At 36.6% G+C, this 17,352-nt stretch overlaps 1 protein-coding gene across 1 annotated transcript; it reads left to right on the top strand.

Moving 5' to 3' along the window:
• Positions 1–944: 944 nt before the first annotated feature.
• Positions 945–17,037, top strand: LOC308513531 (UDP-glucuronosyltransferase 2A3-like; the record flags this gene model as incomplete). The annotated part of the gene is made up of 6 exons (XM_081083649.1): positions 945–1,668; positions 7,232–7,380; positions 12,152–12,283; positions 15,610–15,697; positions 16,107–16,326; positions 16,758–17,037. 6 exons carry the CDS (start codon positions 945–947, stop codon positions 17,035–17,037), a joined length of 1,593 nt encoding a protein of 530 aa, XP_080939775.1.
• Positions 17,038–17,352: the final 315 nt, after the last annotated feature.

Raw genomic sequence — 17,352 nt, forward strand, 5'->3', positions numbered from 1 at the left:
AGACCAGTTGACTGGTCATTTGGTCACTTAGGCTTTTATATATATAACTCATATTTACTAATTTTAATCCATGTTTCAGGCTATAATAGTCTCATGTTTAACTTATCAATACACATTTTTAATCAGTTTCTCTTCTTTTAAGCTCTTGCTTTTGTATGTTTAGCTGCCAGAATTATTTGCTAAAGAAAAAATTTGATCTTCTGATTTTGCTTCTTTAAAATTTGGGTAAATAACATTTGCCTATAAATTAAAATTGAAACCATTCTACACTACCTATTGTCTCATATTTCAATCTAACTTTCTTCAATAACCTACTTCCCACAACTTTCTCTGTGATCCATACACACTGGAATGTTTCTCATTCCTCTACTCATTGGCCACACTCTGCCTAGATCCTACCAAGGCTTTCATCTCACCTCATATGTCATCTGTTTTACTACAGTTGTTTCCAATTATTCCATAAAGGATTATGTTTTTTCTCTGGAATTCTGAACACCCTGTACTAGTCATAAGACTCTTATCCAAGCAAATTACTTGCTATTTCACATAGGGAAAATGATGTAGAATATGTTTTGACGTAAACCACTTGCCACCTTCAAACTCAGAGTGGAATGGATGTTGGTGTGTGTGTGTGTGTGTGTGTGTGTGTGTGTGTGTGTGAAAGAGAGAGAGAAAGAGAGAGAGAGAGGGAGAGATTAACTTTAGGCGGTTCCTATTTGTTATTTTCCTTATTCCAAATCTGGAATTTGAAATAATTTTTCCCAGATATCTTTTTTATTTCTGTTTTATCCCCCCAATAAACATTAACCTTGCTTATAATGCAAAAACGTTTCCTTTTAAAGTTAATTTTTAACTTATTATTTTTTTTTATTGCCTTTTGGTCTCTGCACTAGGCAGACACACCCTAAAACCTCTGCAGAGCAGTGTGTGACGGAGCTGCTGTCATGTTATCCAAGAAGTGGGCTTTGGCGGTTCTGCTGCTGCAGCTCTGTAGTGCTGGCTGTGGGTTCTGTGGAAAGGTTCTGGTATGGCCGGTTGACATGAGCCATTGGCTTAATATAAAGACCATTCTAGAGGAACTCACAAAGAACGGACATGAGGTAACCGTGTTGACTTTTCCACATACTAAGCTCATTGACTACAGGAAACCTTCCTCACTGAACTTCGAGGTATTACATTCAGAATATCCGAAAGAATTAGCAGAGAAAGCACAAGACAAATTTCTGGATGTAATTTTGAATGACTTGCCAAACTTAACACCCTGGCGATCAACAATAAGATTGAATGATGTTTTGATTGAAGTAACTGAAAATTTAAAAACCCTGTGTGAGAATGCAGTCTACAATCGGACACTCATGAAGAAGCTCCAGGAAACCAACTACGATGTAATGCTCATAGACCCTGTCTTGCCCTGTGGAGAGCTGGTGGCTGAATTGCTTGCAGTCCCTTTTGTGCTCACATTAAGAGTGTCTATGGGAGGCATGAAGGAGAAACACTGTGGGAAACTTCCCACTCCACCTTCCTATGTTCCTGTTCAGATGGTGGGACTTACTGACCGAATGACCTTTCTGGAAAGAGTAAAAAATACAGTGCTCTCCGTTTTCTTTGACTTATGGATCCGGGATTATGACATTCATTTTTGGGACCAGTTTTACAGTGAAGCATTAGGTAAGACATTTTGTTTTTTATTTTGAACTTGTTATCAGAAGAAATTTAGAAATCTAAGTGAATGAAATCTAAGTGAATGAAAGGAATACATTTTAAAATATCTGTCTTACATTTAAAACTTTACCAGTAACAGTAATCAAATTGTTATCAAAAACTAAGCGGAAATGGGAACAAAAAATCTCTTGCCATGGTTACTCTGTCTTTATAGTCATCAAACCGCTTCTCATAAGACAACTTGATACTTGTTAGGAATGTTTGTCATATTTGGATATTACATAAATATAGTACATTGAGTTTCCATATTAGAGGAAGTTATAGCTATTCTTGGTGAAGACAGTATAATGTTTATCCTAAGAGCAAGATAACCTACATATCTGATATCAGTAATGAGTTAAAATATGGTTATCAACAAATATATTCTATTTAATCCATCTGTATCCACTTCAAAGATTTTTAATAATTAGTGATGATTACACTCAATCTTATACCATTTTTACTAGAACAGGGTGTCAACCTTTTTTTTTTTTACTTTATTGTTGAGTGTATTACAAATGTTGTCTCCTTTATTCCTTCTATGCTCCCAACTGCCCAGTTCCTTCTGTGCCTAGGGCCTTCACCATCCCAATATCTGTGTTCATGGACAATGCATATCCTATATAAAAGGCTAATATGAAATTGTCCCCTTGGGAGTTCAAAGGACCTGGAATTCGCCGCACGCTATGACATGGGCTGACCACCAGGGGGTGGCGTGGAACAAAGGCAGACCCCATCCAGCAACCAGAAGATCCCAATCGACCCTGAGTACTCGCCAGGGATAAGAACCCTACCCGTGCACAAATATACACAAGTTCTTTGGTTAAACTCTTCCCACAGCCCCACTCCCCCCTTCCCTGTAAGATTCATCAGTCTGGTTCATGTTTCCAAACATCTTGTTATATTTTATTCATCAATGTATTGCGTACATTAGTTTCCACATATAAGTGATACCATGTGATATTTGTCTTTCTTTGACTGGCTTATTTTGCTTAGCGTAATCACCTCCAGGTTCTTCCATGCTGTCTCAGATGATAATAGGTCCTCCATTTCTACAGCTGCATGATATTCCACTGTGTAAATGTACCACAGCATTTTTATCCATTCCTCTACTGATGGGCACTTGGGTTGTTTCCATATCTTACCTATTGTAAATAACAATGCTATGAACATAGTGGTGCATACATTCTTTCTGATTGGTGTTTTGGTATTCTTAGGATATATTCTTAGAAGTGGGATCACTAGATCAAATAGCAGTTATACTTTTAATTTTTTGAGGAAATTCTACACTTGTTTGTTGATTTATTGATGGTAGGCATTGTGGCAGGTATGAGATGATAGTTCATTGTCATTGTTATTTGTATTTCTCTGATGATTAATGATGTTGAGCATTTTTTTATGTATCTTGGCCATTTATGTGTCCTCTTTAGAAAAGTATCTATTCATGTCCTCTGCCCAACTTTTTAATTGGTTATTTGTCTTGTTTTTGTTGAGTTGTATGAGTACTTTATACATTTTGGAAATTAACCCCTCATCTTGTATATCACTGACAAATATGTGCTCCCATACAATGGGCTCCCTTTACATTTTTATACTGGTTCCTTTTGCTGTGCAAAAGCTTTTAATTTGATGTAGTTTCATTTGTTTATTTTTTTTTCTGTTTTTCGTGCCCTAGGTTATGTATCCATAAATGGATTGTTACATGAGATGTCTGATAATTTGCTGCCTATGTTGTCTTCTAGGATTTTTACAGTTTCATGAATTACATAAAAATCTTGTATTCATTTTGAGTTTACTCTTGTGTATGATATAAGTTGGTGGTCTAGTTTTTACTGTTCTGCATGTACCTGTCTAATTTTCCCAACACCATTTATTGAAGAGACTGTCTTGACTCCACTGTATGCTCTTGCCTCCTTTGACAAATATTCATTGAGCATAATGGCTTAGGTCAATTTTTGGGTTCTTTTTCTGTTCCATTGATCTATATGTCTGTACTTGTGCCAGAACCAGGCTGTTTTGATGAGCTTTGTAATATAACTTGATATCTGGTATTGAGATCCTTCCAACTTTGTTCTTCTTTCTCAAGATTACTGCAGCTATTTGACATCATTTTTTATTTCATACAAATTTTTGGAATATTCATTCTAGATCTGTGAAATATGTCAGTGATATTTTAATAGGGATTGAATTGAATGTATAGATTGCTTTAGATAGTATGGACATTTTAATTATGTTAATTGTACCAATCCATGAACATGGTATGCTCTTCCACTTGTTTATATCTTCTTCTATCTCTTTTATCAATGTCTTATAGTTTCCTGAGTACAGTTGTTTTACTTTTTTGGTTAAGTTTATTCCTAAGTATCTGAAATTTTTTCTTGCAATGATAAATGGAATTTTTTTTTAGTTTCTCTTTCTGATAGATCATTATTGGTGTATAAAAATACCATTGAGCCTGGCCAGTGTGGCTCACTGGTTGAGCGTTAACCTATAAAGCAGGAGCTCACAGTTCCATACCCAGTCAGAGCACAAGCCCAGGTTGCAGGCTCCATCCACAGTAGGGGGTGTGCCAGAGGCAGTAGATCAAGGATTCTCTCTCATCATTGATGTTTCTTTCTCTCTCAATCCCTCTTCCTACTTCTAGTAAATCAATATATATTGAAGAAGAGTAGTTAAAGAAGACATCCCTGTCTTATACTTGTTCTTAAGGGAAATGGTTTTAGTTTTTGCCAACTGAGTATGGTGTTGACTGTACATTTGTCATATATGGCCTTTATTATGTCAAGGTGTGATGCCTCTAGTCCCACTTTGCTGAGAGTTTTTATCAAAAATGGTGTCAGATTTTCTTCAAACACTTTTCTGCATCTATTGATATAATCATGTGCATTTGTATTTCAATTTGTTCATGTATTGTATCTTGTTTGTTGATTTGTGAATATTGTACAGCCTTGCATCCCTGGAATAAATCCCAGTTGGTCATGGTGTATGATCTTTTTAATATGTTGCTGAGTCTTATTTGCTAATATATGTTGAGTATTTGGACAGGTTCATCATGGCTGGTCATTGAAAAGATTCCTAGGATACTTTATATTTCTTGGGGGAATGCTACACAAAAACCTGAAAAAGTAATTAGAAAATCCTAAAAGACTTTGTGTCTTGAGCAGTTAAAGAGAACCACTAATCAATAGGTTGATATACACCTAATCAACTTATTTTTCATCTTTGCCTTTTCTGCTTAAAATGCTTTTATTTGCAATTTCATACACTTAGCTGAGAGCTGAATCAATCAACTCAGAAAGGTTTCTACTTCAGCTATCTTTGAGAAGCACAAACAAGAACAAACAAAAGATCATATCTCACACTAAATATATGATCTAATCTACTTCACTGAATATCACATTGTTTTACAGAACTAATGTTCAAAGAAACCAACTTAAGAAAACCTTTGAGCCTGGCTAGTGTGGTTGATCTATGAACCTGGAGGTCACGGTTAGATTCCAGGTCATGGCACATACCTGGGTTGCAGGCTAGATCCCCTGTGTGGGGCATGCAGGGGGCAGCAAATCAATGATTCTCTCTTATCACTGATGTTTCTTCTCTCTTGATCACTCTCCCTCTTTGAAATCAATAATAATGTATCTTTTAAATCCTTTTATATACCCATGATTTAAACTCAAATGTAATGATTTGCTATAATTAGTTAACTCTATAATCATTATGCATGCTGGGAGCACACTACTTACTAGGCTCTATAGGTATAGGAAAAAATTACAAGAATCTTGGCTCAAATCTACCATCAGTGGTAACAGAAAACTATATTATATCTGGCCACATTTTGGCATGGTAGGATTATGAGTAAAGACCTCTGAAAAGCCTCAACTTGAGAAAAAGGACAGAAGCATTATATAAGGAGGAGAAAAAAAAGCTTCTTCTATTAAATAAAAATTGTACTAATAATGTTTTCAGGCAAGAAGTCTTTAAAATTCAAAAAACACCCTACTTAACTCACTTAAACTAACAGATTCATTTGATAATAATATCTACTTGGTAGCTAAAATTTAACCCATTAATTTACTTAACCCACATAACACACATATATTTAGAATTATCCATTTTGATTATATAATTCAATTTTTATGTAAATTATATAACTAAAAGAAATTGGGTATTTGTCTATTTAATTTCAGTTTTATGTCCATAATTCCTCTTATGTAACATTTCAAATACAATTTATGAAATTATTTACAGTTTGTTTTATATTAAATTCATTTTCATTCTCTTTCCATTTATCTCTTCTATACCCATTATTGTGAATCATTGCTTTAAATGTAGAATTTTTCTAATTGCTTTAAGTTGTCTTTCTAAAATGAGGCTAAGGTCATATAAACTAAATCACTTAGGCAGAAAAATGATTAATTTAAATAAGATAATGACTAATAAAACTATCACCTTGGGTTTGGAATCAAGGCAGGATTTGAGTCTCAAAAAAAGTAGACATCCAGGGGGCAAAAACACATTAATTCAGAAGCTAAGGGATGGAGTTCTAATCTAATCTCTGGCAATTTTAAACTGAGTGTCCTTGGTCAAAACTTCTTCATTATCAAATTATAGCCTTTGGACTAAATGACTTTACACTAAAAAGTAATGACTATAAAATGAAGCTTTCCTCCCTGGGTTTATGTCACCATCAACTTTAATTAGAATCCTAAAGTGAAAAGGATTCTCACCTGTTTTTTTCCCTTCCTCTCAGTTATAAAACATGTATTTTTTATAAACAGAAATTAAAGACTTGGTTATTTGCAATTACTTATTCTTCTGCATAAAAACCTAAAATTAATACCCTAAATACCCTTCAAAACACATCAGTGAGGCAGCAGTAAAGTAAGACAGCAGTAAAAAGTTGTGAGATAACTGTAGTATGTATTTGTGAACCACACATCCCAAAAGAGGGTCATCATGAGTATGAATTATTCATGGAGTTCTTACTAATAAAGTAGTGCCCCATGAATTGAAGTGATGAGCTATAACACAGAAGGATGAGGTCGACTGATATTGATGGGATTCTATAACAATATGAGTAATCCTGAAATTAAAACGTGCTGGAGAGGTCATGGACATACTCTTGACTAGAAGACTAGAAACCATTGTGGGGTGATTTGCTGCAGATATTGTGGAGCTAATCTATCATCTGACATTCAATTGGAGAGAAAAAATTAGCAATAAGTTTATTAGAAATTTGGAGTTGTGTTTAAATGTTTGGTTTCTTTTATCCTGTAAAAAAGAAACTTACAAATAATCTATTCTCCTTTTTTAACTTTCTTTTTTATTTCTTTCATCACTATTTATTTTTCTCTTTCTTTTTTATTTCATTTGATTATATTAATGCCCCTTTTCATTTGCCATCTAAAAGCCATATCATTCTAGAAGACCTAAACTTAATTTTCCCTTGAGAGCTAATCAAAAAGTTAGTGGTGCAATTTTCCCATTTAACTTATAGTCTATTTCCTTTTACCCAACTTTTTTTTCCCAGGAAGACCCACTACATTATGTGAGACTCTGGGGAAAGCTGAAATTTGGTTAATTAGAACATATTGGGATTTTGAATTTCCTCGTCCATATCTACCTAATTTTGAATTTGTTGGAGGATTGCACTGCAAACCTGCCAAACCATTACCTAAGGTAAGACTACAGCATTGATGGATTTTATGTATCTTATGATGTGACACCCGATTTCCTTTTAAAGTTTACAGTCTTGGTAACAGTGACATGATGTTGAATATCATTGGATGGCCAACTCTATTTCCATGCCAGAGGGCTCTTGTGAGTTATTAATAGGTATTTTAGGTATTATATTGGGAAATCAGGCTAAAAAACTGGCATGATTGAAGCACATCTTAAAATATCTTTTTTTTTTTTTTTTTTTTTTTTACAATATGGATAATTGATAGGAGCAACTGAAAACTAAAGCCATGAAAATCAGTAAGGAGACTGCTGTAGTATTCTTCATAAGCATGAAAAAGTTATGAAAATGGGCATACATTATGAAGGTTGAGAGACAAACATGCTTTCATGAGACACAGGGACAAGTTCCACACTACTTACTGGTGAGAGGGGAAGTAAGAGTTAAAGGAAGAAAAGGAAATAAAGATGACTCTTTGGTTTTCATTTTGAATGTTTATTTGATAGTGATGGCTTCTACTGAAATAAAAAACATAGGATAAAATTTATTTGACACTAATACAATGAGTTCTACATTGTGACTATTTACTTAAAGGAACAAGCGGAATTTTCAGGTAGAATTTTCTATAAGCCATTTGGGTAACATGACACAGCAAAACACAGCAAAGGAAATAGTGGAGGTCACCAGCATAGAGTTCAGGAAAATGAGAAACCCAAACTTGGCTTCATTGTTTACCAACCTGCTGACAGGTATCTTTTGGAATAAAAAGGTAATTGTATACCACATTCTTAAGCCTTCGAATAAAAAAAATGTAGTGTGTCAGGGATGTTAAAAGAAAACAGTGTTGAGAAACAAATGAGTAATAGATAAGTGTTACATAGATACTGTGTTGAACTATCAATAGTGAGTGAAGAGGAAACCCTCATTTACTTGTACTGTGAGAAGATTTTAAAAATCCCTTTAGGAAGTTTTCAGGGTACATGATGTTCCTAGGAGATTCTTGGTTTATTTTACAGAGGGCTCTAAGAAATGGAAGGCTCCAGCATGAATTGGTATCCAGAAACTGTGACTTGCAGTGTCTGACATGGAGCTAGAGCAGAGGCTGGAAGACAGGCACCAGTTTCAAAAAAATCCTCATTCTGAGTGTAGTCCCACAGATAACGTTGAGAGGATAGTAAAACTGAGAATATTAATGCAGAAAAATCATCAAAGCAGAAAGTGGATCGATAGTCTTTGCCAACTGTACCTACCTGCATCAGATTGCTGTACTTGCAAAGGAAAGACTACCAAATCATTCTGAATTTCTAGCATCATATCTTTTAAAAAAACAAGTCAGAGTTGGAAGATGGAAACTAACTTATTGGGAAGAAAAGAAAAATTTGGTTTCTGTGATTAAGAGGCAGCTTTAATTGTCGTATTCCCCTGCGCCCCCTTTTTGTAAGTATAAGAAACTTCAGAATAACAACTTATTACTGGAGTTGCAGAAGAAAACATATTTCACTTATTTTTATTTAATCAAAACACTTATTTAATGAGTGTATTATGTACATTTTTTTCTCTGATTGTCCTTAAATTTCTTTAAATCACCTTCAAAATAAACTGTTAAAACATCAAAAAAAGCAAAAGCGATGATGACAGGTCCTCCAATCAAGAACACACACACACACACACACACACACACACACATTTTATTCAAACTCCATGTGTTTGGGAAGGTGAATCAAAATAATAACAAACTCATTTCTGTGGTGTCAAATATGTCCTTCTAATATTAATGAAGCTGACATAGTCAACTTTGACATCATCTCTTTTCTGGTCATTTAATAGCCTTTAATTGGGGAATATGTGACTCCAGAGTTGCCACAAAACATTTAATAAGGAATACATGAAGCATGTCTAGAAGATCTCATTCTCATAGAATATGATCTAACTGGGCCCAAACCCAGAGTTTCCCAGGGCCAACTTGTACAACTCTAAAAGGTGAGGCAGTTTAATTTATAGAAGTAGCTATGTATCAACTCTGTGCTAAGGCTGAAATTAAGAACATGGAGCTAATGTCCACTAAGTTGGGAGTTTTATACATCAAAAAGACAGGCAATCACTATCTCATAAAAGTAATTTATAATTATAGAGCTGTTTAAATATGTGATATGTCTTTTTCCAAAACATTACTATTACTATTCTAGAGGCCCAATACCCCCGGCTGTCAGCACTGGCTTCCCTCTGGCTGCCAGCAGTCACCAGGGACCCAGGCTGGCTTCCCTCCAGGCATGCATCAGCACCCAGGACCCTGGCTGGCTTTGCTCCAGCTGCTGTCAGGCACCCGGGACCCTGGTTTCGCTATAGCCTGGGCTTAGTCTGGAAGGATGTCTGGTCTAATTAGCATATTACCCTTTTATTATTATAGACAAGTAGCCCGGTGCACAAAATTCTTGCACATTAAACGGGATTAATTGCCCTAACCTGTTTGGCTCAGTGGATAGAGGATCAGCCTGCGAACTCAAGGGTCCCAGGTTCGATTCCCGTCAAGGGCATGTACCTTGGTTGCGGGCACATCCCCAGTGGGGAGTGTGCAGGAGGCAGCTGATTGATGTTTCTCTCTCATCGATGATTCTATCTCTCTATCCCTCTCCCTTCCTCTCTGTAAAAAATCAATAAAATATTTTTTTTATAAAAAGGGAATTAATTAGTGGAGATATTTTAATATTGCTTTTTGCCCTTCTCTATAATAGAAGTGTGAGAGAAGAAAAGAAATTAGTAAAATGTATATGAAAATAATATATAAATTTATTAATAAATAAACAGTAACAAAAGGATATAACAACAACAGAGGCATGTTATAAAAATGACAAAAACATGATGTGAAAACAACAGTGATGCAAACAATGACTGATAAAGTGATTAAACTTATTCTAATATCTCCCTGTACACCACATTAAGAGTGAAAACACTTTCAGAGTGCTTGACTAATTTCCCTTGTGATGAAGTACTTAGAACTTTAACTGTAACATCACATACTCTTCAAACTCGAGAGAAAGCAACATATGACTGACCATGTGCAAAAACGGGTTCAGGTAGGAACATGCCTATTCTGTCTGGAGTTTCTCCTGTGATTTATTAATAGTCATCACAAATGCTGGCATCATGTGAAACCGTTGTCGAATCAATTTAAATGGGAGGCCAGTGTCAGATGGGGAGAAATTAATTCTTGGAATCAGTACAGCCTCTCCCTCTGCAGATCCTGTTAATACTTCGGCTTCGATAATGTTAGGTCGTAATCTTTTGATAATAAATCTGGTACCATTACAAAGACCCCATTTACTATTGAGATTTCTCAATAGCATAATGATTACACCCACTTTCAATTTTAATTTATGACACGGCATTCCTGAAGGAGTAATACTATTAAGAAATTCGATGGGAAAATTTTCCTTTTCAGCATCGTCTGTGGAATCAATAGAATCATCACTCAAATATGTGTGAAAATCTCCATCGAGTATATCCAAAATTTCTTCATTTAATTTTTGAACATGCTCATTGTTTGGACAAAGAATTTCACGTTTAGATATATGTTTAATATTATCTATAGCAGTGGTTCTCAACCTTGGCTGCACATTAGAATCACCTGGGAATTAGAAAAACCTGATTCCTGGGCCTCATCCTCCAGAAATTGTTTCTTTGTTATGGTATGGGGCCACAACATTAGTAACAAAGAAACAGAATTAAAACTTTATTGTGGGGAGCCGCTACAGAGTTTTGGACATGTTCAAGCCTTGGACTGAGGAGAGGGCACAGTCCTCTCATTGCCAGGTGCAAGTCCCATCTTGGAGGGCAGGGCCCTCCCAGCACAATTATAGCCAACAGCTGTAGTTTTAAGCTTGAACCTATGGTCCGAACATGTAGCCCCACATGCCTGAGTGATGTAGGCTTGATAGAGTTCAGGTGCATGTAGTTGAGTAGGATTGAAACACAGGAGAATGTTGTAAACATCTTGGTCATGCCCTTACTTTGCCTCGTAGCATCTGCTATAAAATAAAGGCATGGCTGTGGGCGTGGTCGCTGTCTCTAAGAGAATCAGCATCCCACCAAGACCTGGCTTTCATTCCCTTGTCTGTCTTTTCTAAGCCTTTCAGCCGCCCCCACTCAGGTTCACCCCTGGCTGTGTTGGCGCATGGCACACTTTAGAAAGATCTGCCTCCACACTCCGAGGGCGGTTCCTGCCTCAAACCCCACTCTTACAGGAATCAGCTTTGGGAAACAGCCTGGGGGAGGGCGCAGACTTTGCCAAGAAAATCCCCTGCAGGACTGACTTCCTTCTGCTTGGTCGCAGCAGATCTTCTGGACGTGATGAACACCACCCATGGTTTTTATATAAGTAGATACCACAATTCTAACAATATCTGCTTAGGCATAAAGGAAGACTTGAACATGAGAAAATTACTAATGAAGCCATAGGCAGATCAACACAGTAATGATATATTAGATGTAAACTGTAACTTTATTGGGGTGACATTGGTTAATAAATTTATATAAGTTTCAAGTGTACAAATCTATGATACATTATCCGTATATTGCATTATATATTTTCTCCTAAAGAGAGTTGGTTGTTAACGTTAAGCTCCATTTTTCATGAAAAGTTTCAAAGACTTTTTAAAAATCTAACCAGGCCTCTGACAATTCCCTTGAATCTTTATTTTAGAAGTATAAGAGAACTTTATTTTATTCCCTAAGGTACTGTATATCTATAATACAATTAATTTTTCTCTACAGGAAATAGAAGAATTTGTCCAGAGCTCGGGCAAAGATGGTATTGTAGTGTTTTCTCTGGGTTCAATCATTCAAAATCTCACAGAAGAAAAGGGCAATCTTATTGCCTCAGCCCTTGCCCAGATTCCACAGAAGGTTAGTACAACCTTTAATCCTGCTGGGCTGGTATCTTTCCCACTGAAAGTTGAATCTCATTTTACACTTAACATATCAGGTACCAGTATTAAGTAAAAATTTGTAAAACACTACAATAGTGAGTGTAGGCATATTTGTACCTTGCTTGCTGAGTTTTCTGTAGAGATGAAAACATTAAGTGCCATTTTTCATGAAATCTTAAGGCCTGCTCTAACAACTCCCAAATAGTTCTGAAGTGCATTTACTCCAATACCAGGAAAAAGGAGAAAATAAATGGCAAACATAGGTATGAAAGCTGCATAAGAATATCCTCCATGTCTTTATTTGTATTAGGACTTGATTCATCATAGTTAAGCACAGAAGTAGAAGCCTAGATTCATTTAGCATTTTAATTAACATTTTCTAGAATTCAAAGGCCATAGAAATGTTAATATAGTCTAGCACTTTGCATGTCCTAATTCATGATATTCAGTTCATTTTAATGTTATCACCACCATCCTAGATTACTGCTCTTTTTATATTGCTATTTATAAAACATCCAACAGCTGTTTTTATTTGTATATTTGGTTAAATTCCATAAAATTCTATAAAAATTATATATAAATACAAATATGATAATTGAAGAAATGAAACCAAACAATATACTTCACCAAACTTTGGAATATAAGCAAAAGCACTACCATATTTTTACTTTATTTTTTTTTGATTAATTAAATCTTTATTGTTCAGATTATTACAGTTGTTCCTCTTTTTTCTCTCCATAACTCCCGTCCACCCAGTTCCCACCCCACCCTCCGCCCTCACTCCCTACCCACTGTCCTCATCCATAGGTGCACAATTTTTGTCCAGTCTCCTCCCGCATCCCCCTCACCCCTTTCCCCCCCGCAAGAATAGTCAGTCCAATCCCTTTCTATGCCCTTGATTCTATTATAATCACAAGTTCATTCTGTTCATCAGATTATTCACTTGATTTTCAGATTCACTTGTTGATAGATGTGTATTTGTTGTTCCTAATTTGTATCTTACCTTTTTCTTCTTCTTCCTCTTCTTAAAGAATACCTTTCAGCATATCATATAATACTGGTTTGGTTGTGATGAACTCCTTTAGCTTTTCCTTATCTGTGAAGTTCTTTATCTGACCTTCAATTCTGAATGATAGCTTTGCTGGATAAAGTAATCTTGGTTGTAGGTTCCTCGCATTCATCACTTTGAATATTTCTTGCCACTCCCTTCTGGCCTGCAAAGTTTCTGTTGAGAAATCAGCTGACAGTCGTATGGGTACTCCCTTGTTGGTAACTGACTTTCTTTCTCTTGCTGCTTTTAAGATTCTCTCTTTGTCTTTTGCTCATGGCATATTAATTATGATGTGTCTTGGTGTGGTCCTCTTTGGATTCCTTTTGTTTGGGGTTCTCTGCACTTCCTAGACTTGTAAGTCTATTTCTTTCACCAGGTAGGGGAAGTTTTCTGTCATTATTTCTTCAAATAGGTTTTCACTATCTTGCTCTCTCTCTTCTTCTGGCACCCCTATAATTCGGATGTTGGTACACTTGAAGCTGTCCCAGAGGCTCCTTACACTATCTTCGTATTTTTGGATTCTTTTTTCATTTTGCTTTTCCGGTTGGGTGTTTTTTGCTTCTTCGTATTTCAAATCATTGACTTGATTCTTGCGACCCTCTGGTCTGCTGTTGGGAGTCTGTATAATATTCTTTATTTCAGTCAGTGTATGCTTAATTTCTAGTTGGTCCTTTATCACAACCTCGAGGGTCTCATTAGATTTCTTGTAGGTCTCATTAAGTTTATTGGAAGTTTCTAGAAAATTCTTGAAAAACCTTAAAAGTGTGATTTTGAACTCTATATCCAGTAGTTTGCTTTCCTCCATTTCTGTCATTTGTGTCCTTTTTCTTTGTCTCCACATTTTTTATGCTTCCCTGTGTTGATAAAGTGATTTTCTGTGCTAAGTGTTTTCTAGGGTCCAGTGGTTCAGCCTCCCCAATTACCTGAGGAGGACACTCTTGCTGCACCCCCTTGTGGTCTTTGTGCAGTCTTGTTGTAGTTAAGCCTTGGTTGTTGTAGGTATCACTGGGAGGAATTGACCTCCAGGCCAATTGGCTGTGAGAATCAGCTGTGTCTGCAGTGGGAGAACTTCTGTGCTGGAGACACCCCTCTGGGGCAAGACTTGCTTCAATGGGGCTTTGGTGCTCACTGAGTCTGCCCCCTGAGTGTGTACTTTATGGTTCCATGGAGCTGCAAACTGAATGGTCCCACTCTGACCTCTGGGTATACTGGCTCCTGGATCTCTAGGGAGGTGCTAATCTAGCCTCTGCCTGAGGATATCCCGCAAAAGCCTCCCTGCAGGGCTTGGGTGGGTCAGGTCCCACGGGATCAACAGGGTGGGGCTAGTAGTTATAGTTGCGCTCAGAGACTCCGCTTCTCAATGTCCCAGTAATCGCTGCAAGCCCCTCCGAGAGAAAGCTGCCCTCGAGTTCCGAATGATGCCAGACAGTCCCGCTTCTCCCGTATGAGTCTGGGTCCCCAGAGACTCGCTCGGAACTGGAGCTCAGAGCCTGAGACTCCCTCCCGATTGAAAATGACAACCACGCCCTCAGCCACCAGCCCTCTCCGCGTGCTCCTCTGTACCTTAGTATTTTACTTGAGCACTGTACCTCCTCTGAGTCTCAGTATGCTTTTCTCTTTCCTTCTAGTTGTGGAATTTCCACTCAGCCAGCCTTCCTGTGGTTCTGGATGATGTCTTTTAGTTGTATTTTTGAAGTGGTTGTTCGAGGCAGCAAACTCCGGTGTTTACCTATGCCGCCATCTTGGTTTCTCTCCATATTTTTACTTTAAAATAAAGAAGTTGTGGGAGAAAAAAGAAGTAGAAAGAAATGGAGGATGAAATGACAACCAGTCATCCAAAAAATAAGTACTTAAAATCTAAAGCAATATTTGTAAAAACATTAATATGAAGATAAAGCTAGGAGTACCAGTGATAAAATTTTATACAGAGGACCTGGGCCATAAAAATTTTAACTCCCAAACTCTGATTCATTAGGCTATCATGGCATTATTTTCTAAGTCTTCACTTATAATCTCACTCCTGTAAGTTCTTAGTGATAATAGACAAAATGATATCTGGAAATTGCCACAAACTCGTTTAAAAAGGTTATTATAAACAGCCCCACTATTTCTTTGTGTTTATAAAGTACACTTCTATACTCCTCAACTATCACCTAAAGTAGAGTAGATGCATGGTGTATACAAACTCTACAACCTTAAAACGTCATTATTCTGTGGTATTACTTGTGAAATATATTCACTGTCTCCCACAGGTTTTATGGAGATATAAAGGAAAGAAACCAGCCACATTAGGAGCCAATACTCAGCTCTATGACTGGCTACCCCAGAATGACCTTCTTGGTAAGACTAAGGGGAAGAAAGGCTATATAGTAGTTGTTGGACAAGTTGATCAATTCTTTAACAGCTAATAAAAGCATAAAAACTAATATCAACAAATAGTTAACAATAGTAAATATTTTTTCATTTTACCTCTAATTCAAAAAAATATAATTAAATATTTGACCATTAATTTTATAGCTTCATACTTGCTATGAATTTAGATAAGAGTTTCAGGCAACACAGAGGGAATTAATGCCTCCTTTTCCTGGGATAACAATTTTCTGTGGTAGCACTGACCCACAGGAAATACTGTAGAAAACACTGCCTTCTTCAATAACTTATCCCATAGGTCTTCCTCTTCTGTCTCCACATTTCTGTTCATGCATTATAATAAAATTTTCACCCACTTCTCATCCTATCCCCACACTAGGTCATCCAAAAACCAAAGCTTTTATCACTCATGGTGGAATAAATGGGATCTATGAAGGTATCTATCATGGGATCCCTATGGTGGGAATTCCCATGTTTGCTGATCAGCATGATAACATTGCTCACATGAAGGCCAAAGGAGCAGCTGTGGAGGTGAACATGCACACAATGACAAGTGCAGACTTGCTCAAGGCCTTGAGAACAGTCATTAATGATCCTTCGTAAGTACTACTTCTTTCTATAGGATTACCATTGATTGTATTAAGCACCATACAAGAACATGTTAGAGATCATGCTTACCTTGCAATGGATCTTTTCCCATAATCTTGAACCATTCACAATCTTGGTCTTGGAAATCTTCTGGAAAGTACAGTTCATACAATGTCACACTTCCAGCTCAGAAAAATTGGGTTTCAATTAACAACTGTTTTATTCTTATTGTTTTTTCTATGCCTGCATTTAACCACATTCCGTTAATAATATATTTATTTTACCATCTCCCTACTATACGTGTTAAAATTCTATACAATGAGCAGTGTTCATGTAACAATTCTGTGGCCCTTAAATTTTTATAACATGTATCATGTGACAAACAAACACAAAATTTCATTCATTTCTTTCTCTTTTGCCTTGTTCCATATTTGCCTTCCAGCTATAAAGAGAATGTGATGAGGTTATCAAGGATTCACCATGATCAACCTGTAAAGCCCTTGGATCGAGCAGTCTTCTGGATCGAGTATGTAATGCGTCACAAAGGAGCCAAACACCTGCGGCCAGCTGTCCACAACCTCACCTGGTTCCAGTACCACTCTTTGGATGTGATTGCGTTCCTGCTGGCCTGTGCAGCATCTGCTATATTCTTGATCACAAAATGTTGTTTATTTTCTTGCCGAAAATTTGCTAAAACAGGAAAGAGGAAAAAGAGAGAATAGATCTTTCCAACTTAGGCAAAGTTCTGAGTGGACAAACCTGTTTCTTCCTGCACATCCTTCTTGTTTTCAATTTTTAAGTTCCTCTTTTTTCAGCCTAAAGAAACAGCCTAGAATTCCACATGATCATTCACTGGTGAGCATGTCCTATTCTTCCTTTATAACCTCAGGCATGTTTACCCTCTTCCTCTTTATCCACTTTCTGGCACAGGGACATTAATAACTCTAAAAATTCTATTCATGATATTACTATTTTAATTGTATAACCTTCAGTGATATGATGATTGCTGGAGATAACAAAATATGAGCCCAATTTCA

The sequence above is a fragment of the Myotis nattereri genome, assembly GCF_964212035.1.
Source record: "Myotis nattereri genome assembly, chromosome: 1".
Classification (NCBI taxonomy): domain Eukaryota; kingdom Metazoa; phylum Chordata; class Mammalia; order Chiroptera; family Vespertilionidae; genus Myotis; species Myotis nattereri.